This window comes from Taudactylus pleione, unplaced genomic scaffold (genome assembly GCF_031769625.1).
Source record: "Taudactylus pleione unplaced genomic scaffold, aTauple2 ptg001984l, whole genome shotgun sequence".
NCBI lineage: Eukaryota > Metazoa > Chordata > Amphibia > Anura > Myobatrachidae > Taudactylus > Taudactylus pleione.
In genome coordinates, this window is record NW_028286380.1 from 1,221,215 (window position 1) to 1,244,601 (window position 23,387).

Sequence of the window (23,387 nt, forward strand, 5' to 3'; positions counted from 1 at the left end):
CAGTCATACATTATATACACAGTGCTCTGCTCCTGTACTCCCCACCTAATGTATGACTGCAGCCACCTGTGGTGTAACACCTGTCTCATCTATTACCTAGCTCAGCACAGGTGTCTGCAGTCATACATTATATACACAGTGCTCTGCTCCTGTACTCCCCACCTAATGTATGACTGCAGCCACCTGTGGTGTAACACCTGTCTCATCTATTACCTAGCTCAGCACAGGTGTCTGCAGTCATACATTATATACACAATGCTCTGCTCCTGTACTCCCCACCTAATGTATGACTGCAGCCACCTGTGGTGTAACACCTGTCTCATCTATTACCTAGCTCAGCACAGGTGTCTGCAGTCATACATTATATACACAGTGCTGCTCCTGTACTCCCCACCTAATGTATGACTGCAGCCACCTGTGGTGTAACACCTGTCTCATCTATTACCTAGCTCAGCACAGGTGTCTGCAGTCATACATTATATACACAGTGCTCTGCTCCTGTACTCCCCACCTAATGTATGACTGCAGCCACCTGTGGTGTAACATCTGTCTCATCTATTACCTAGCTCAGCACAGGTGTCTGCAGTCATACATTATATACACAGTGCTCTGCTCCTGTACTCCCCACCTAATGTATGACTGCAGCCACCTGTGGTGTAACACCTGTCTCATCTATTACCTAGCTCATCACAGGTGTCTGCAGTCATACATTATATACACAGTGCTCTGCTCCTGTACTCCCCACCTAATGTATGACTGCAGCCACCTGTGGTGTAACACCTGTCTCATCTATTACCTAGCTCAGCACAGGTGTCTGCAGTCATACATTATATACACAGTGCTCTGCTCCTGTACTCCCCACCTAATGTATGACTACAGCCACCTGTGGTGTAACACCTGTCTCATCTATTACCTAGCTCAGCACAGGTGTCTGCAGTCATACATTATATACACAGTGCTCTGCTCCTGTACTTCCACCTAATGTATGACTGCAGCCACCTGTGGTGTAACACCTGTCTCATCTATTACCTAGCTCAGCACAGGTGTCTGCAGTCATACATTATATACACAGTGCTCTGCTCCTGTACTCCCCACCTAATGTATGACTGCAGCCACCTGTGGTGTAACATCTGTCTCATCTATTACCTAGCTCAGCACAGGTGTCTGCAGTCATACATTATATACACAGTGCTCTGCTCCTGTACTCCCCACCTAATGTATGACTGCAGCCACCTGTGGTGTAACACCTGTCTCATCTATTACCTAGCTCAGCACAGGTGTCTGCAGTCATACATTATATACACAGTGCTCTGCTCCTGTACTCCCCACCTAATGTATGACTGCAGCCACCTGTGGTGTAACACCTGTCTCATCTATTACCTAGCTCAGCACAGGTGTCTGCAGTCATACATTATACACACAGTGCTCTGCTCCTGTACTCCCCACCTAATGTATGACTGCAGCCACCTGTGGTGTAACACCTGTCTCCTCTATTACCTAGCTCAGCACAGGTGTCTGCAGTCATACATTATATACACAGTGCTCTGCTCCTGTACTCCCCATCTAATGTATGACTACAGCCACCTGTGGTGTAACACCTGTCTCATCTATTACCTAGCTCATCACAGGTGTCTGCAGTCATACATTATATACACAGTGCTCTGCTCCTGTACTCCCCACCTAATGTATGACTGCAGCCACCTGTGGTGTAATCTGTCTCATCTATTACCTAGCTCAGCACAGGTGTCTGCAGTCATACATTATATACACAGTGCTCTGCTCCTGTACTTCCACCTAATGTATGATGGCAGACACCTGTGGTGTAACACCTGTCTCATCTATTACCTAGCTCAGCACAGGTGTCTGCAGTCATACATTATATACACAGTGCTCTGCTCCTGTACTCCCCACCTAATGTATGACTGCAGCCACCTGTGGTGTAACACCTGTCTCATCTATTACCTAGCTCAGCACAGGTGTCTGCAGTCATACATTATATACACAGTGCTCTGCTCCTGTACTCCCCACATAATGTATGACTGCAGCCACCTGTGATGTAACACCTGTCTCATCTATTACCTAGCTCAGCACAGGTGTCTGCAGTCATACATTATATACACAGTGCTCTGCTCCTGTACTTCCACCTAATGTATGATGGCAGACACCTGTGGTGTAACACCTGTCTCATCTATTACCTAGCTCAGCACAGGTGTCTGCAGTCATACATTATATACACAGTGCTCTGCTCCTGTACTCCCCACCTAATGTATGACTGCAGCCACCTGTGGTGTAACACCTGTCTCATCTATTACCTAGCTCAGCACAGGTGTCTGCAGTCATACATTATATACACAGTGCTCTGCTCCTGTACTCCCCACATAATGTATGACTGCAGCCACCTGTGATGTAACACCTGTCTCATCTATTACCTAGCTCAGCACAGGTGTCTGCAGTCATACATTATATACACAGTGCTCTGCTCCTGTACTCCCCACCTAATGTATGACTGCAGCCACCTGTGGTGTAACACCTGTCTCATCTATTACCTAGCTCAGCACAGGTGTCTGCAGTCATACATTATATACACAGTGCTGCTCCTGTACTCCCCACCTAATGTATGACTGCAGCCACCTGTGGTGTAACACCTGTCTCATCTATTACCTAGCTCAGCACAGGTGTCTGCAGTCATACATTATATACACAGTGCTCTGCTCCTGTACTCCCCACATAATGTATGACTGCAGCCACCTGTGATGTAACACCTGTCTCATCTATTACCTAGCTCAGCACAGGTGTCTGCAGTCATACATTATATACACAGTGCTGCTCCTGTACTCCCCACCTAATGTATGACTGCAGCCACCTGTGGTGTAACACCTGTCTCCTCTATTACCTAGCTCAGCACAGGTGTCTGCAGTCATACATTATATACACAGTGCTCTGCTCCTGTACTCCCCACCTAATGTATGACTACAGCCACCTGTGGTGTAACACCTGTCTCATCTATTACCTAGCTCAGCACAGGTGTCTGCAGTCATACATTATACACACAGTGCTCTGCTCCTGTACTCCCCACCTAATGTATGACTGCAGCCACCTGTGGTGTAACACCCGTCTCATCTATTACCTAGCTCAGCACAGGTGTCTGCAGTCATACATTATATACACAGTGCTCTGCTCCTGTACTCCCCACCTAATGTATGACTGCAGCCACCTGTGGTGTAACACCCGTCTCATCTATTACCTAGCTCAGCACAGGTGTCTGCAGTCATACATTATATACACAGTGCTCTGCTCCTGTACTCCCCACCTAATGTATGACTGCAGCCACCTGTGGTGTAACACCTGTCTCATCTATTACCTAGCTCAGCACAGGTGTCTGCAGTCATACATTATATACACAGTGCTCTGCTCCTGTACTCCCCACCTAATGTATGACTACAGCCACCTGTGGTGTAACACCTGTCTCATCTATTACCTAGCTCATCACAGGTGTCTGCAGTCATACATTATATACACAGTGCTCTGCTCCTGTACTCCCCACCTAATGTATGACTACAGCCACCTGTGGTGTAACACCTGTCTCATCTATTACCTAGCTCAGCACAGGTGTCTGCAGTCATACATTATATACACAGTGCTCTGCTCCTGTACTCCCCACCTAATGTATGACTGCAGCCACCTGTGGTGTAACACCTGTCTCATCTATTACCTAGCACAGCACAGGTGTCTGCAGTCATACATTATATACACAGTGCTCTGCTCCTGTACTCCTCACCTAATGTATGACTGCAGCCACCTGTGGTGTAACACCTGTCTCATCTATTACCTAGCTCAGCACAGGTGTCTGCAGTCATACATTATATACACAGTGCTCTGCTCCTGTACTCCCCACATAATGTATGACTGCAGCCACCTGTGATGTAACACCTGTCTCATCTATTACCTAGCTCAGCACAGGTGTCTGCAGTCATACATTATATACACAGTGCTGCTCCTGTACTCCTCACCTAATGTATGACTGCAGCCACCTGTGGTGTAACACCTGTCTCATCTATTACCTAGCTCAGCACAGGTGTCTGCAGTCATACATTATATACACAGTGCTCTGCTCCTGTACTCCCCACATAATGTATGACTGCAGCCACCTGTGATGTAACACCTGTCTCATCTATTACCTAGCTCAGCACAGGTGTCTGCAGTCATACATTATATACACAGTGCTGCTCCTGTACTCCCCACCTAATGTATGACTGCAGCCACCTGTGGTGTAACACCTGTCTCCTCTATTACCTAGCTCAGCACAGGTGTCTGCAGTCATACATTATATACACAGTGCTCTGCTCCTGTACTCCCCACCTAATGTATGACTGCAGCCACCTGTGGTGTAACACCTGTCTCATCTATTACCTAGCTCAGCACAGGTGTCTGCAGTCATACATTATACACACAGTGCTCTGCTCCTGTACTCCCCACCTAATGTATGACTGCAGCCACCTGTGGTGTAACACCCGTCTCATCTATTACCTAGCTCAGCACAGGTGTCTGCAGTCATACATTATATACACAGTGCTCTGCTCCTGTACTCCCCACCTAATGTATGACTGCAGCCACCTGTGGTGTAACACCTGTCTCATCTATTACCTAGCTCAGCACAGGTGTCTGCAGTCATACATTATATACACAGTGCTCTGCTCCTGTACTCCCCACCTAATGTATGATGGCAGACACCTGTGGTGTAACACCTGTCTCATCTATTACCTAGCTCAGCACAGGTGTCTGCAGTCATACATTATACACACAGTGCTCTGCTCCTGTACTCCCCACCTAATGTATGACTGCAGCCACCTGTGGTGTAACACCTGTCTCCTCTATTACCTAGCTCAGCACAGGTGTCTGCAGTCATACATTATATACACAGTGCTCTGCTCCTGTACTCCCCACCTAATGTATGACTACAGCCACCTGTGGTGTAACACCTGTCTCATCTATTACCTAGCTCAGCACAGGTGTCTGCAGTCATACATTATATACACAGTGCTCTGCTCCTGTACTCCCCACCTAATGTATGACTGCAGCCACCTGTGGTGTAACACCTGTCTCATCTATTACCTAGCACAGCACAGGTGTCTGCAGTCATACATTATATACACAGTGCTGTGCTCCTGTACTCCCCACCTAATGTATGACTGCAGCCACCTGTGGTGTAACACCTGTCTCATCTATTACCTAGCTCAGCACAGGTGTCTGCAGTCATACATTATACACACAGTGCTCTGCTCCTGTACTCCCCACCTAATGTATGACTACAGCCACCTGTGGTGTAACACCTGTCTCATCTATTACCTAGCTCAGCACAGGTGTCTGCAGTCATACATTATATACACAGTGCTCTGCTCCTGTACTCCCCACCTAATGTATGACTGCAGCCACCTGTGGTGTAACACCTGTCTCATCTATTACCTAGCACAGCACAGGTGTCTGCAGTCATACATTATATACACAGTGCTCTGCTCCTGTACTCCCCACCTAATGTATGACTGCAGCCACCTGTGGTGTAACACCTGTCTCATCTATTACCTAGCTCAGCACAGGTGTCTGCAGTCATACATTATATACACAGTGCTCTGCTCCTGTACTCCTCACCTAATGTATGACTGCAGCCACCTGTGGTGTAACACCTGTCTCATCTATTACCTAGCACAGCACAGGTGTCTGCAGTCATACATTATATACACAGTGCTCTGCTCCTGTACTCCTCACCTAATGTATGACTGCAGCCACCTGTGGTGTAACACCTGTCTCATCTATTACCTAGCACAGCACAGGTGTCTGCAGTCATACATTATATACACAGTGCTCTGCTCCTGTACTCCTCACCTAATGTATGACTGCAGCCACCTGTCTCATCTATTACCTAGCTCAGCACAGGTGTCTGCAGTCATACATTAGGTGGGAAGTCCAGGAGCAGAGTGTTTTGTACCTAATGGAACGGGTCATGCTGGAGGGTAGGTAATAGTGTTAATACAGGAATTATATATAAAATATAATTTATAATGGTGTTGCTATAAAAATAACATAATATATAATAATGTTACTACAGGAATAATAGAATATAATGTATAATAATGTTAGTACAAAATTTTACTCTATAATAGTGTTACTACAGGAATAATATAATAATGCATAATAACATTACTACAGGAATAATATATAATTAATAACATTACTACAGGAATAATATAATACAGAGGTTCCCAAACGCGGTCCTCAAGGCTCCCCAACAGCTCAGGTATTAGCGATATCCATGGTTGAGCTCAGGTGGTTAAATCAAATTGACTGAGGTACTAATGAAGTCACCTGTGCTCAGCCATGGATATGTCTAATACCTGAACTGTTGGGGAGCCTCTGGTATAATGTATAATAGTGATACTACAGGAATAATAATGATACTACAGGAATAATAATGTTACTACAGGAATAATAATGATACTACAGGAATAATAATGTTACTACAGGAATAATATAATATAGAATGTGTTGCCACAGGAATAATATAATATAATGAATAATTATGTTACTACAGGTATAATATAGAATAAAATAATGTATAGTATAGTTACTACAGAAATGTAAAATAATGTTACCAAGGGACTTTACAATGTGTAATAATACAATGTATATAATGGTACTACAGGAACAGAGCTGTTAACTCACATTAACCACCTGAGCGCTAGGAAAGGTGACATCGATAACGTTTACACCCGGTGTGCCAAGCTCAGCTGTCACGTCGCCCACCTGGAGTGGCACCGGCGCCCGGATGGTGCATGGCGCAGGTTCTTCAGCCATGACCGCACAAAGTGGAAGACGCCAGAAATGGGGATTATAGGTTCTGGAACACAACACGGTGAACTTGGGTCACTTACAATTCCATGGATCTCTGATAATATAACGGCGGCAGACAGTGCGTGCTATCCTGGGGCGCATTCTCTCGTACATGAGGAAGGAGCTGAAGCCTACACTGTATCATCCTCTTCTAAACCAGTACAAGATTCCACTAGCTAGTCTATCCATTGTACATCTCTCACATAACTGGAGAAAAGTGCATTATCCCGCACAAGATGAGAAGATTTAATTTATTCAATGCAGTTTGGTGCCTGACTCACTCCAACCACATTATCCCCATGGTATCCCTGCGGACCCTATGGACCTCGAAGAAAAAGAGTTAATGAAGGTAAGTCTACCACAACTCTTATTTTCCTCCCCTGACCTCTCTCCTCACTCGTATCTCCAATTGTCTCTCTATCTCTTCCTGGATATCCCAGCGATTTCTTACACTTAACATGTAAAAGACAGAGCTGATCGTCTTTCCTCCCCCCTACATAACCTCACTTCCCACCGTTTCTTTATCTATTGATGGCACAGCTATCTGCTCTAGCCCCAGTTGGAGTTATCCTGGACTCCTCTCTCTCCTTCATACCACACATTCAGAACCTCTCACAGTCCTGCTGCTCCCATCTCATAAATATTTCCAGGATTAGACCTCATCTCATCCAGGATGCTACTAAAACCCTCATACACTCATTGGTCATCTCCAGATTGGACTACTGTAACCTTCTCCTATCTGGCCTCCCCAAATCCCTTCTCTCCCCTCTCCTGTCTGTCCTCAATGCTGCTGCTCGGCTCATCTTCCTCTCCAAACGCTCTACATCTGCCTCCCGTCTCCTACAAGCCCTCCACTGGCTCCTCTTCCCTTTCAGAACCCAATTTAAGGTTCTCACGCTCACTTACAAAGCCCTCACCCAATCTTCTCCCATTTACATCTCTGATCTCATCTCCCTTCACTCTCCTGTCCGCCCTCTTCGCTCAACTAATGCACGCCGCCTCTCATGCCAACTGATTACTTCCTCCTACTCCCGCCTCCAAGATTTTGCCCGTGCTCGTCCCACCTTTGGAACGCTCTCCCCATCAGACTCTCCACCTCTCTACAATCCTTCAAACGGGCTCTCAAGACCCATTATTTCATCATAGCCTTCCAGCTCTCATCCTAACTTGCTGCTACATGCTCCTTCCTCCCTGCCTACCCCATCTGTGTCACCCCTGATTGTCTGCCCCTCCCCTTTACAATGTAAGCGCTTATGAGCAGGGCCCTCTACCCTCTTGTGCTTCTCCTAACTTTACTTTCATCTACTTCTTACCTAACACTTGGTTGCTTATGTTCTGCTGCGTATGTGGGTGTTATGGTCGCTAATGTAACAATGTAAATTATCCATGTCCTTGTCCTACATTGTACTGTAAAGGTGCCCACACACTAGGTGTTCAGGTCACGATCCGATATCGTTTCCGATTTCTTCCCCGGCAGTCGTGGGCACGATTTGGTGTTAAAAACTATCCAAACGCTTAATAACCTCTCAGCACAGTGACAGAATTTGGGAATTAGAAGGCGTAATCGCATATATGTACACGTATGTTGTCCCAATTTTCAATTTCAACTTTACATAGCACTGAAACATAATGGCTTAGTAGGAAGCCTTCCAATTAGGAATACATGATGCTACGATAACACAGCTCGTGCGTGAGCTATTAGAAAAAGCAGGATTTGGGAACTTACCGATGAATCCCTTTCTCTGACTCCATAGGGGACACTGGAGGCTTAAAGACAGTAGGGTATAGATGGTGCGAAGTGGGAGCTGGCACTTTACATTTTGAAGTGTGACTAGCTCCTCCCCCTCTACGCCCCCCTACAAGCCCGGCCTTAGGAAACTGTGCCCGAGGGGAACTGAGAAAAATCAAAAGGAAGAGGAGGAGACGAAAGTACACAGAACATTTGAGAAGGTTGAAATAACAGATACACAATGAGACGTCAAAAAGGTCTCTACCAGTCATAACATAAAATGACCACAAGCGTGGCAGGAAGGAACAGCGCAGGATGGGCGTCCAGTGTCCCCTGTGGAATCGGAGAAAGGGATTCATCGGTAAGTACCAAAATCCTGCTTTCTCCTTCATCCACTAGGGGACACTGGAGGCTTCAAGACAGTGGGGACATCCCAGAGCTCCCATCACGGACGGGAGAGCGCTGAGAACCCTGCAAAACAGACCGGCCATACTGCGCTGCAGAGGCCACAAACGTGTAAAATCTATTAAAACAAATAATGGTATGCCGGCCAGAACAAGTAGTTGCCTGGCAAAGTGACTCCATGGAAACACTGCGAGCAGCCGCTCACGAGGAACCAACTGAGCGTGAGGAATGCTCTGTAATAGAAAGCGGAGGCACTCTAGATGAAGCCATATACGCCTGTCTGATGGTCAGACGAATCCAGCGGGCCAGCGACTGTTTGGAAGCCAACCAGGACGAACAGCATGATACAAAACAAATAGAGTGTCTGTTTTACGTATGGCTGCAGTCCACTCCACATCCAAAGAGCCCTAACAACATCCAAGGATCTTGATGAAGGTGAATCTTGTGGAAGAACAGATACCACAAAAGGTTGGTTGATGTGGAAAGCCAAGACCACCTTTGGAAGGAAATCCATTCTTGTACGGAGTTCCGCTCTATCCTCATGAAATATCAAGTATGGAGGAAGACAGGATAGAGCTCCCAGTTCCGACACCCTCCTGGCTGAGGCCAGTGCCAGAAGAAGTGTTACCTTCCATGAAAGGTATTTTAATTCCAAAGGTTCGAACAGAGAAGACTGTAAGAAGGGAAGGACGAGATCCAAATCCCATGGAGCCGTAGGAGGAACAAAAGGATGGCTGTAACCGAATCACACCTTGCAGAAAAGTCTGCACCTCTGGTATCAAGGCCAGCTTCTTTTGGAAGAAAACAGTCAGAGCAGAAATTTTAACTTTCAGAGAACCCAAACGCAGACCTGCTCAAAAACCTGCTTGCAGAAAAAGCAGAAATCTGGCTAGGTTGAATTCTGTAGGAGGAGCCCCTCTATGTTCACACCATGAAACATAAGCCTTCCAAATATGGTGGTAATGTGTTGAAGTAACTTCTTTCCGGGCTCTGAGCATAGTAGGGATTACCCTGGATGGGATCCCTTCACGTTTTAATATTATTGGTAGTGTCTACCTGCGCTCTGACTCATAAAATGGGGGGTGTATTCATTCAGCAGCGGTACCTTTAAGGTGACCCAAACCTTGTAACTGGTACTGGTGAATGGAGGGTGGTACTGCGCCTAAAGGTCCTTTTAAAAATGGTGTCGCGGCATGAGGGTCAATCCCTTCAGTGCCGTGGCAGCCATTTTAATCACGTGTGGTCGGGTTCCAGCCACAGGCAGGGTGGATTGTCAAGTTATCAATAGTGATAGAGAGATCAGGTTGGTAACTGTTATTGGCCGGTGGAAATATAATTAATTCTGTTTTAAAAATATTAAGTTTCAGGTGGCGAGATGACATCCAAGATGAAATTGCACAGAGACATTCAGTGACACGGACAATACAGATGGAGATAAATCTGGGGAGGATAGGTAGATTTGAGTATCATCCGCATACAGATGATACTGAAATCCAAAAGAGCGGATTAGTTTGCCAAGAGAGGTGGTATAGATTGAGAATAGCAGAGGACCTAAGACAGAGCCTTGTGGTACTCCCAACTGATAGAGGTAGCTAAGAGGAGGCAGAATCGAACAGTAAAAGAGCGATCAGATAGGTAGGAAGAGAACCAAGAAAGGGCTGTGTCCTTAAGACCTAGGGATTGTAGTGTTTGTATGAAAAGAGAGTGGTCAACAGTGTCACATGCAGCAGAGAGATCTAGAAGAATTAGGAGTGAGTAATGGCCTTTAGCCTTGGCAGTGACAAGATCATTTACTACCTTAGTCAGTGCTGTCTCTGTGGAGTGTTGGGAACGGAAGCCGGACTGAAGTGGGTCCAATAAGTTGTGTCAGGCGAGTGTAGACAAGTCTCTCAAGTAGCTTGGAGGGGCATGGGAGCTGGGAGATAGGACGATAATTTGAGAGAGTGTTAGGGTCAGAATAAATTTATTTATTTTTCTTCAGAATGGGAGTAATCACTTGAACAGTGATGGAAAGATGCCAGTAGAGGGAGATTACAGGGAAAGCAGTTGGAAAGCCGACGGACGAAATCCCAACCACGGCTTCCCGACTGTCTAATCCCGGCAAGGTACTAATGACAGGCGTCGAAATCCCGACGCTTGTCATTAGACCTACGCCGGGAGCCCGATACTCGGCTTGCCGATCGAAGGTAAGCCGGGTGCAGACAGCCGCAAGGAGCTCCCGGGGGGACTTAGGGTTAGGCACCCCCCCGGGAGACTTAGGTTTAGGCTGCGGGGAATGCGGGGTTAGGGGTAGGCACCCCTAAAGAAGGGTTAGGAGGTAAAAAAAAGGTTAGTTAATACTTACCTTTCGTAGCTTCGGGATATTCATCCCTGCCGGGCCTCTGTTGTCGGGATTTGAATCGCCGGCCGCACACAATCATACTGATTCCGATTACAGATGTTAGAGTTGGGATTAGCACAGGAGACAGAGCTTTACTGATTTGTGAGGGTATAGGATCTGGAGTAGAGGTAATAGAGTAGGAGGATGGGAAGAGGGAAGAAACTTCATCTTCGTTTGTGAGATCAAATGAAGAGAATGTGCCAGAGGGTTCAGGTTGGGAATTGAGCAGGTCCCTAGCTGAGGAAGAACACACCATTTCATTTCGGATCTCATCAATCTTGCCCTTGAAATAGGACGCAAGATCTTGTGCACAGATAGTAGCAGGTGGGTTGGGTGAGGGGGGGGTAAGAAGTCGTTTAAATGTATTAAAAAGTAGCTTGGGGTTAGAGGCTTGAGCAGAGATAAGAGATTGGAAATATGTTTGGCAGTGTCCAGAGCAGTACGATAAGAATGGTAGATAGTTGTCACGCTGGGAGGCGGTTTTCTGGAAGCTGAGGCCTGAGGTTGCGGGAGGAAACGGAGGCGAGGGGCCTGAATGTATGACCTCCGCATCCATAGGTCTTGGTCGTTGGCGAGACCTAGTCAAAGGTGCGGAATCTAACCCCCGAGAAGGTGTTCGCCAGTGACCCCACCAATCGGGATATGGGCTTGAGCTGCACCTCGCAAGCAGGTCGCGGTCCTTTGACTAGGTGACCAGAGCCTGCGGGAAAAAGGAGAGACGAACACACGTGGCCCAAAGGGTCGGTGCCAGTGAGGGGCACGTAGGGACACTGTACTTGAGGTACAAGGAAGTGTGTACTGCGGACACTCTACCGGATTTCCGGTTAGAAAGAGTGCACCATGGTGCAATACTGAAACACGTAGGTAGGGACCACAGAGTCCAGTAACGAGGTGGGTAAGTATAACTACACTCAAGCTGTGATGGTAAAGCACTGGTGAAATGGATAGTATACTGCACACAGGCGAGGTGGTAACGCACTGGTGAGATGGATGATATAGCTGCACACAGGAATAGATCACTGGAAGCAAGGGAACCTGGAACGAGAGACCACTAGCAGCGACAATGGTTGTTCAGGCAACTACCTGATACACAGGAGCCGGATATATACCCCTGGAAGCCCACTGATTGGTCCACAGCGTCAGCTGACCGGTCAGACTGTCAGGGAAGGAAGGCAAGTCAGAGGAGGAAGTGTCATGGCGGCGCCCATGACAGGAACTCCCCGCGCACCAGGCCACCCGAGACACCAGCATCAGGGAGAATGCTCAGCACCTCCCACGTCGCCGCACGAGCCGCCCGACTGCCCGGGAAGTCAGAGGAAGCCAGCGGGACGGTAAGGGACGGCCGATCCCCGGCTGAACTCTGACAATAGTCTTATATGTGAGGACGTCACTTGGAGTATGTGACTTTCGCCACTGACGTTCTACTTTACGTGAGAGTTTTTGTAGATGCTTTATTAAGTTAGAATGCCACGGTTGACGTCTAAGTCTATGTGGTGTGTGATGGTTAGCTGGAGTTACTTCATTGAGGGTCTCAAGAGAAGTGAATGTAGAAATTGGTGAGAGCCATTGTTGTGCATAGTTGTTGAAAGTTAATAGCATTAATATTTCTGCTGGTTTTAGGAGGTTTAGTTGATTTCACTGACATTGAGGGTGATGTAATGGAGGAGAGCGTGCAGGGGATAAGGGTGTGATGTGAGAGAGGGAAAGGAGCGTTAGTGACACTGAGGGTGATGTAATGGAGGAGAACGTGCAGGGGATAAGGGTGTGATGTGAGAGAGGGAAAGAAGCCTTAGTGACACTGAGGGTGATGTAATGGAGGAGAGCGTGCAGGGGATAAGGGTGTGACGTGAGAGAGGGAAAGGAGCGTTAGTGAAACTGAGGGTGATGTAATGGAGGAGAGCGTGCAGGGGATAACGGTGTGACGTGAGAGAGGGAAAGGAGCGTTAGTGACACTGAGGGTGATGTAATGGAGGAGAGCGTGCAGGGGATAAGGGTGTGACGTGAGAGAGGGAAAGGAAAGTTAGTGACACTGAGGGTGATGTAATGGAGGAGAGCGTGCAGAGGAAAAGGGTGTGACGTGAGAGAGGGAAAGGAGCGTTAGTGACACTGAGAGTGATGTAATGGAGGATAGCGTGCAGGGGATAAGGGTGTGATGTGAGAGAGGGAAAGGAGCCTTAGTGACACTGAGGGTGATGTAATGGAGGAGAGCGTGCAGGGGATAAGGGTGTGATGTGAGAGAGGGAAAGGAGCGTTAGTGACACTGAGGGTGATGTAATGGAGGAGAGCGTGCAGGGGATAAGGGTGTGACGTGAGAGAGGGAAAGGAACGTTAGTGACACTGAGGGTGATGTAATGGAGGATAGCGTGCAGGGGAAAAGGGTGTGACGTGAGAGAGGGAAAGGAACGTTAGTGACACTGAGGGTGATGTAATGGAGGATAGCGTGCAGGGGAAAAGGGTGTGACGTGAGAGAGGGAAAGGAACGTTAGTGACACTGAGGGTGATGTAATGGAGGAGAGCGTGCAGGGGATAAGGGTGTGACGTGAGAGAGGGAAAGGAACGTTAGTGACACTGAGGGTGATGTAATGGAGGAGAGCGTGCAGGGGATAAGGGTGTGACGTGAGAGAGGGAAAGGAACGTTAGTGACACTGAGGGTGATGTAATGGAGGAGAGCGTGCAGGGGATAAGGGTGTGATGTGAGAGAGGGAAAGGAGCGTTAGTGACACTGAGGGTGATGTAATGGAGGATAGCGTGCAGGGGATAAGGGTGTGACGTGAGAGAGGGAAAGGAACGTTAGTGACACTGAGGGTGATGTAATGGAGGATAGCGTGCAGGGGATAAGGGTGTGATGTGAGAGAGGGAAAGGAGAATTAGTGACACTGAGGGTGGTGTAATGGAGGAGAGCGTGCAGGGGATAAGGGTGTGATGTGAGAGAGGGAAAGGAGCGTTAGTGACACTGAGGGTGATGTAATGGAGGAGAGCGTGCAGGGGATAAGGGTGCGAGGGAAAGGAGCGTTAGTGACACTGAGGGTGATGTAATGGAGGAGAGCGTGCAGGGGATAAGGGTGTGATATGAGAGAGGGAAAGGAGCATTAGTGACACTGAAGATGATGTAATGGAGGAGAGGGTGCAGGTGATAAGGGTGTGATGTGAGAGGGAAAGGAGCGTTAGGGACACTGAGGGTGATGTAATGGAGGAGAGCGTGCAGGGGATAAGGGTGTGATGTGAGAGAGGGAAAGGAGCGTTAGTGACACTGAGGGTGATGTAATGGAGGAGAGCGTGCAGGGGATAAGGGTGTGATGTGAGAGAGGGAAAGGAGCGTTAGTGACACTGAGGGTGATGTAATGGAGGAGAGCGTGCAGGGGATAAGGGTGTGATGTGAGAGAGGGAAAGGAGCGTTAGTGACACTGAGAATGATGTAATGGAGGAGAGCGTGCAGGGGATAAGGGTGTGATCTGTGAGAGAGGGAAAGGAGCGTTAGTGACACTGAGGGTGATGTAATGGAGGAGAGCGTGCAGGGGATAAGGGTGTAATGTGAGAGAGGGAAAGGAGCGTTAGTGACACTGAGGGTGATGTAATGGAGGAGAGCGTGCAGGGGATAAGGGTGTGATGTGAGAGAGGGAAAGGAGCATTAGTGACACTGAGGGTGATGTAATGGAGGAGAGCGTGCAGGGGATAAGGGTGTGATGTGAGAGAGGGAAAGGAGCGTTAGTGACACTGAGGGTGATGTAATGGAGGAGAGCGTGCAGGGGATAAGGGTGTGATGTGAGAGAGGGAAAGGAGCGTTAGTGAAACTGAGGGTGATGTAATGGAGGAGAGCGTGCAGGGGATGTGAGAGAGGGAAAGGAGCATTAGTGACACTGAGGGTGATGTAATGGAGGAGAGCGTGCAGGGGATAAGGGTGTGATGTGAGAGAGGGAAAGGAGCATTAGTGACACTGAGGGTGATGTAATGGAGGAGAGCGTGCAGGGGATAAGGGTGTGATGTGAGAGAGGAAAGGAGCATTAGTGACACTGAGGGTGATGTAATGGAGGAGAGCGTGCAGGGGATAAGGGTGTGATGTGAGAGAGGGAAAGGAGCGTTAGTGAAACTGAGGGTGATGTAATGGAGGAGAGCGTGCAGGGGATGTGAGAGAGGGAAAGGAGCATTAGTGACACTGAGGGTGATGTAATGGAGGAGAGCGTGCAGGGGATAAGGGTGTGATGTGAGAGAGGGAAAGGAGCATTAGTGACACTGAGGGTGATGTAATGGAGGAGAGCGTGCAGGGGATAAGGGTGTGATGTGAGAGAGGAAAAGGAGCGTCAGTGACACTGAGGGTGATGTAATGGAGGAGAGCGTGCAGGGGATAAGGGTGTGATTTGAGAGAGGGAAAGGAGCGTTAGTGACACTGAGAGTGATGTAATGGAGGAGAGCGTGCAGGGGATAAGGGTGTGATGTGAGAGAGGGAAAGGAGCGTTAGTGACACTGAGAGTGATGTAATGGAGGAGAGCGTGCAGGGGATAAGGGTGTGATGTGAGAGAGGGAAAGGAGCGTTAGTGACACTGAGAGTGATGTAATGGAGGAGAGCGTGCAGGGGATAAGGGTGTGATGTGAGAGAGGGAAAGGAGCGTTAGTGACACTGAGGGTGATGTAATGGAGGAGAGCGTGCAGGGGATAAGGGTGTGATGTGAGAGAGGGAAAGGAGCGTTAGTGACACTGAGGGTGATGTAATGGAGGAGAGCGTGCAGGGGATAAGGGTGTGATGTGAGAGAGGGAAAGGAGGGTTAGTGACACTGAGGGTGATGTAATGGAGGAGAGCGTGCAGGGGATAAGGGTGTGATGTGAGAGAGGGAAAGGAGCATTAGTGACACTGAGGGTGATGTAATGGAGGAGAGCGTGCAGGGGATAAGGGTGTGATGTGAGAGAGGGAAAGGAGCGTTAGTGACACTGAGGGTGATGTAATGGAGGTGAGCGTGCAGGGGATAAGGGTGTGATGTGAGAGAGGGAAAGGAGCGTTAGTGACACTGAGGGTGATGTAATGGAGGAGAGCGTGCAGGGGATAAGGGTGTGATGTGAGAGAGAGAAAGGAGCATTAGTGACACTGAGGGTGAAGTAATGGAGGAGAGAAAGGAGCGTTAGTGACACTGAGGATGATGTAATGGAGGAGAGCGTGCAGGGGAGAAGGGTGTGATGTGAGAGGGAAAGGAGCGTTAGTGACAATGAGGGTGATGTAATGGAGGAGAGCGTGCAGGGGATAAGGGTGCGATGTGAGAGAGGGAAAGGAGCGCTAGTGACACTGAGGGTGATGTAATGGAGGAGAGCGTGCAGGGGATAAGGGTGTGATGTGAGAGAGGGAAAGGAGCCTTAGTGACACTGAGGGTGATGTAATGGAGGAGAGCGTGCAGGGGATAAGGGTGTGACGTGAGAGAGGGATAGGAGCGTTAGTGACACTGAGGGTGATGTAATGGAGGAGAGAAAGGAGCGTTAGCGACACTGAGGGCGATGTAATGAGGAGAGCGAGCAGGTGATAAGGGTGTGATGTGAGAGAGGGAAAGGAGCGTTAGTGACACTGAGGGCGATGTAATGAGGAGAGCATGCAGGGGATAAGGGTATGATGTGAGAGTGGGAAAGGAGCGTTAGTGACACTGAGGGCGATGTAATGAGGAGAGCGTGCAGGTGATAAGGGTGTGATGTGAGAGAGGGAAAGGAGCGTTAGTGACACTGAGGGCGATGTAATGAGGAGAGCATGCAGGGGATAAGGGTGTGCTGTGAGAGAGGGAAAGGAGCATTAGTGACACTGAGGGTGATGTAATGGAGGAGAGCGTGCAGGGGATAAGGGTGTGATGTGAGAGAGGGAAAGGAGCCTTAGTGACACTGAGGGTGATGTAATGGAGGAGAGCGTGCAGGGGATAAGGGTGTGCTGTGAGAGAGGGAAAGGAGCATTAGTGACACTGAGGGTGATGTAATGGAGGAGAGCGTGCAGGGGATAAGGGTGTGATGTGAGAGAGGGAAAGGAGCCTTAGTGACACTGAGGGTGATGTAATGGAGGAGAGCGTGCAGGGGATAAGGGTGTGATGTGAGAGAGGGAAAGGAGCGTTAGTGACACTGAGGGCGATGTAATGAGGAGAGCATGCAGGGGATAAGGGTATGATGTGAGAGAGGGAAAGGAGCGTTAGTGACACTGAGGGCGATGTAATGAGGAGAGCGTGCAGGTGATAAGGGTGTGATGTGAGAGAGGGAAAGGAGCGTTAGTGACACTGAGGGCGATGTAATGAGGAGAGCGTGCAGGGGATAAGGGTGTGATGTGAGAGAGGGAAAGGAGCCTTAGTGACACTGAGGGTGATGTAATGGAGGAGAGCGTGCAGGGGATAAGGGTGTGATGTGAGAGAGGGAAAGGAGCGTTAGTGACACTGAGGGTGATGTAATGGAGGAGAGCATGCAGGGGATAAGGGTGTGATGTGAGAGAGGGAAAGGAGCCTTAGTGACACTGAGGGTGATGTAATGGAGGAGAGCGTGCAGGGGATAAGGGTGTGATGTGAGAGAGGGAAAGGAGGGTTAGTGACACTGAGGGTGATGTAATGGAGGAGAGCGTGCAGGGGATAAGGGTGTGATGTCAGAGAGGGAAAGAAGCATTAGTGACACTGAGGGTGATGTAATGGAGGAGAGCGTGCAGGGGATAAGGGTGTGATGTGAGAGGGAAAGGAGCGTTAGTGACACTGAGGGTGATGTAATGGAGGAGAGAGTGCAGGGGATAAGGGTGTGATGTGAGAGAGGGAAAGGAGCGTTAGTGACACTGAGGGTGATGTAATGGAGGAAAGCGTGCAGGTGATAAGGGTGTGATGTGAGAGAGGGAAAAGAGCGTTAGTGACACTGAGGGTGATGTAATGGAGGAGAGCATGCAGGGGATAAGGGTGTGATGTGAGAGGGAAAGGAGCGTTAGTGACACTGAGGGTGATGTAATGGAGGAGAGAGTGCAGGGGATAAGGGTGTGATGTGAGAGAGGGAAAGGAGCCTTAGTGACACTGAGGGTGATGTAATGGAGGAGAGCGTGCAGGGGATAAGGGTGTGATGTGAGAGAGGGAAAGGAGGGTTAGTGACACTGAGGGTGATGTAATGGAGGAGAGAGTGCAGGGGATAAGGGTGTGATGTGAGAGAGGGAAAGGAGCGTTAGTGACACTGAGGGTGATGTAATGGAGGAGAACGTGCAGGGGATAAGGGTGTGATGTGAGAGAGGGAAAGGAGCGTTAGTGACACTGAGGGTGATGTAATGGAGGAAAGCGTGCAGGTGATAAGGGTGTGATGTGAGAGAGGGAAAGGAGCGTTAGTGACACTGAGGGTGATGTAATGGAGGAGAGCGTGCAGGGGATAAGGGTGTGATGTGAGAGAGGGAAAGGAGCATTAGTGACACTGAGGGTGATGTAATGGAGGAGAGCGTGCAGGGGATAAGGGTGTGATGTGAGAGAGGGAAAGGAGCATTAGTGACACTGAGGGTGATGTAATGGAGGAGAGAGTGCAGGTGATAAGGGTGTGATGTGAGAGAGAAAGGAGCGTTAGTGACAGGGTGATGTAATGGAGAAGAGCGTGCAGGGGATAAGGGTGTGATGTGAGAGAGGGAAAGAAGCATTAGTGACACTGAGGGTGATGTAATGGAGGAGAGCGTGCAGGGGATAAGGGTGTGACGTGAGAGAGGGAAAGGAACGTTAGTGACACTGAGGGTGATGTAATGGAGGAGAGCGTGCAGAGGATAAGGGTGTGACGTGAGAGAGGGAAAGGAACGTTAGTGACACTGAGGGTGATGTAATGGAGGATAGCGTGCAGGGGATAAGGGTGTGATGTGAGAGAGGGAAAGGAGCCTTAGTGACACTGAGGGTGATGTAATGGAGGAGAGCGTGCAGGGGATAAGGGTGTGATGTGAGAGAGGGAAAGGAGCCTTAGTGACACTGAGGATGATGTAATGGAGGAGAGCGTGCAGGGGATAAGGGTGTGATGTGAGAGAGGGAAAGGAGCGTTAGTGACACTGAGGGTGATGTAATGGAGGAGAGCGTGCAGGGGATAAGGGTGTGATGTGAAAGAGGGAAAGGAGCGTTAGTGACACTGAGGGTGATGCAATGGAGGAGAGCGTGCAGGGGATAAGGGTGCGAGGGAAAGGAGCGTTAGTGACACTGAGGGTGATGTAATTGAGGAGAGCGTGCAGGGGATAAGGGTGTGATGTGAGAGAGGGAAAGGAGAATTAGTGACACTGAGGGTGGTGTAATGGAGGAGAGCGTGCAGGGGATAAGGGTGTGATGTCAGAGAGGGAAAGGAGCGTTAGTGACACTGAGGGTGATGTAATGGAGGAGAGCGTGCAGGGGATAAGGGTGCGAGGGAAAGGAGCGTTAGTGACACTGAGGGTGATGTAATGGAGGAGAGCGTGCAGGGGATAAGGGTGTGATGTGAGAGAGGGAAAGGAGCATTAGTGACACTGAGGGTGATGTAATGGAGGAGAGCGTGCAGGGGATAAGGGTGTGATGTGAGAGAGGAAAAGGAGCGTCAGTGACACTGAGGGTGATGTAATGGAGGAGAGCGTGCAGGGGATAAGGGTGTGATTTGAGAGAGGGAAAGGAGCGTTAGTGACACTGAGAGTGTTGTAATGGAGGAGAGCGTGCAGGGGATAAGGGTGTGATGTGAGAGAGGGAAAGGAGCGTTAGTGACACTGAGAGTGATGTAATGGAGGAGAGCGTGCAGGGGATAAGGGTGTGATGTGAGAGAGGGAAAGGAGCGTTAGTGACACTGAGAGTGATGTAATGGAGGAGAGCGTGCAGGGGATAAGGGTGTGATGTGAGAGAGGGAAAGGAGCGTTAGTGACACTGAGGGTGATGTAATGGAGGAGAGCGTGCAGGGGATAAGGGTGTGATGTGAGAGAGGGAAAGGAGGGTTAGTGACACTGAGGGTGATGTAATGGAGGAGAGCGTGCAGGGGATAAGGGTGTGATGTGAGAGAGGGAAAGGAGCATTAGTGACACTGAGGGTGATGTAATGGAGGAGAGCGTGCAGGGGATAAGGGTGTGATGTGAGAGAGGGAAAGGAGCGTTAGTGACACTGAGGGTGATGTAATGGAGGTGAGCGTGCAGGGGATAAGGGTGTGATGTGAGAGAGGGAAAGGAGCGTTAGTGACACTGAGGGTGATGTAATGGAGGAGAGCGTGCAGGGGATAAGGGTGTGATGTGAGAGAGGGAAAGGAGCATTAGTGACACTGAGGGTGAAGTAATGGAGGAGAGAAAGGAGCGTTAGTGACACTGAGGATGATGTAATGGAGGAGAGCGTGCAGGGGAGAAGGGTGTGATGTGAGAGGGAAAGGAGCGTTAGTGACAATGAGGGTGATGTAATGGAGGAGAGCGTGCAGGGGATAAGGGTGCGATGTGAGAGAGGGAAAGGAGCGCTAGTGACACTGAGGGTGATGTAATGGAGGAGAGCGTGCAGGGGATAAGGGTGTGATGTGAGAGAGGGAAAGGAGCCTTAGTGACACTGAGGGTGATGTAATGGAGGAGAGCGTGCAGGGGATAAGGGTGTGACGTGAGAGAGGGATAGGAGCGTTAGTGACACTGAGGGTGATGTAATGGAGGAGAGAAAGGAGCGTTAGTGACACTGAGGGCGATGTAATGAGGAGAGCGAGCAGGTGATAAGGGTGTGACGTGAGAGAGGGAAAGGAGCGTTAGTGACACTGAGGGCGATGTAATGAGGAGAGCATGCAGGGGATAAGGGTGTGCTGTGAGAGAGGGAAAGGAGCATTAGTGACACTGAGGGTGATGTAATGGAGGAGAGCGTGCAGGGGATAAGGGTGTGATGTGAGAGAGGGAAAGGAACCTTAGTGACACTGAGGGTGATGTAATGGAGGAGAGCGTGCAGGGGATAAGGGTGTGATGTGAGAGAGGGAAAGGAGCGTTAGTGACACTGAGGGCGATGTAATGAGGAGAGCATGCAGGGGATAAGGGTATGATGTGAGAGAGGGAAAGGAGCGTTAGTGACACTGAGGGCGATGTAATGAGGAGAGCGTGCAGGTGATAAGGGTGTGATGTGAGAGAGGGAAAGGAGCGTTAGTGACACTGAGGGCGATGTAATGAGGAGAGCGTGCAGGGGATAAGGGTGTGATGTGAGAGAGGGAAAGGAGCCTTAGTGACACTGAGGGTGATGTAATGGAGGAGAGCGTGCAGGGGATAAGGGTGTGATGTGAGAGAGGGAAAGGAGCGTTAGTGACACTGAGGGTGATGTAATGGAGGAGAGCATGCAGGGGATAAGGGTGTGATGTGAGAGAGGGAAAGGAGCCTTAGTGACACTGAGGGTGATGTAATGGAGGAGAGCGTGCAGGGGATAAGGGTGTGATGTGAGAGAGGGAAAGGAGGGTTAGTGACACTGAGGGTGATGTAATGGAGGAGAGCGTGCAGGGGATAAGGGTGTGATGTGAGAGAGGGAAAGGAGGGTTAGTGACACTGAGGGTGATGTAATGGAGGAGAGCGTGCAGGGGATAAGGGTGTGATGTCAGAGAGGGAAAGAAGCATTAGTGACACTGAGGGTGATGTAATGGAGGAGAGCGTGCAGGGGATAAGGGTGTGATGTGAGAGAGGGAAAGGAGCGTTAGTGACAATGAGGGTGATGTAATGGAGGAGAGCGTGCAGGGGATAAGGGTGTGATGTGAGAGAGGGAAAGGAGCATTAGTGACACTGAGGGTGATGTAATGGAGGAGAGCGTGCAGGGGATAAGGGTGTGATGTGAGAGAGGGAAAGGAGCGTTAGTGACACTGAGGGTGATGTAATGGAGGAGAGCGTGCAGGGGATAAGGGTGTGATGTGAGAGGGAAAGGAGCGTTAGTGACACTGAGGGTGATGTAATGGAGGAGAGCGTGCAGGGGATAAGGGTGTGATGTGAGAGAGGGAAAGGAGGGTTAGTGACACTGAGGGTGATGTAATGGAGGAAAGCGTGCAGGTGATAAGGGTGTGATGTGAGAGAGGGAAAGGAGCGTTAGTGACACTGAGGGTGATGTAATGGAGGAGAGCGTGCAGGGGATAAGGGTGTGATGTGAGAGAGAAAGGAGCGTTAGTGACAGGGTGATGTAATGGAGGAGAGAGTGCAGGGGATAAGGGTGTGATGTGAGAGAGGGAAAGGAGCGTTAGTGACACTGAGGGTGATGTAATGGAGGAGAACGTGCAGGGGATAAGGGTGTGATGTGAGAGAGGGAAAGGAGCGTTAGTGACACTGAGGGTGATGTAATGGAGGAAAGCGTGCAGGGGATAAGGGTGTGATGTGAGAGAGGGAAAGGAGCGTTAGTGACACTGAGGGTGATGTAATGGAGGAGAGGGTGCAGGTGATAAGGGTGTGATGTGAGAGAGGGAAAGGAGCGTTAGTGACACTGAGGGTGATGTAATGGAGGAGAGAGTGCAGGGGATAAGGGTGTGATGTGAGAGAGGGAAAGGAGCATTAGTGACACTGAGGGTGATGTAATGGAGGAGAGCGTGCAGGGGATAAGGGTGTGATGTGAGAGAGGGAAAGGAGCGTTAGTGACACTGAGGGTGATGTAATGGAGGAGAGAGTGCAGGGGATAAGGGTGTGATGTGAGAGAGGGAAAGGAGCATTAGTGACACTGAGGGTGATGTAATGGAGGAGAGCGTGCAGGGGATAAGGGTGTGATGTGAGAGAGGGAAAGGAGCGTTAGTGACACTGAGGGTGATGTAATGGAGGAGAGCGTGCAGGGGATAAGGGTGTGATGTGAGAGAGGGATAGGAGCGTTAGTGACACTGAGGGTGATGTAATGGAGAAGAGCGTGCAGGGGATAAGGGTGTGACGTGAGAGAGGGAAAGGAGCGTTAGTGAAACTGAGGGTGATGTAATGGAGGAGAGCGTGCAGGGGATAAGGGTGTGACGTGAGAGAGGGAAAGGAGCGTTAGTGACACTGAGGGTGATGTAATGGAGGAGAGCGTGCAGGGGATAAGGGTGTGACGTGAGAGAGGGAAAGGAACGTTAGTGACACTGAGGGTGATGTAA

At 49.4% G+C, this 23,387-nt stretch overlaps 1 protein-coding gene across 2 annotated transcripts in view; it reads right to left on the reverse strand.

The window, feature by feature from the left end:
- NICN1 (nicolin 1, tubulin polyglutamylase complex subunit) overlaps nt 1-23,387 on the reverse strand; it is a 73,981-nt gene that overhangs the window by 25,851 nt on the left and 24,743 nt on the right. For both annotated transcript variants that reach the window (XM_088465378.1, XM_088465379.1), the window contains exon 2: nt 6,718-6,892. In XM_088465378.1, coding sequence (XP_088321504.1) covers nt 6,718-6,892 — 175 coding nt within the window. The remainder of the gene's footprint in view (nt 1-6,717; nt 6,893-23,387) is intronic.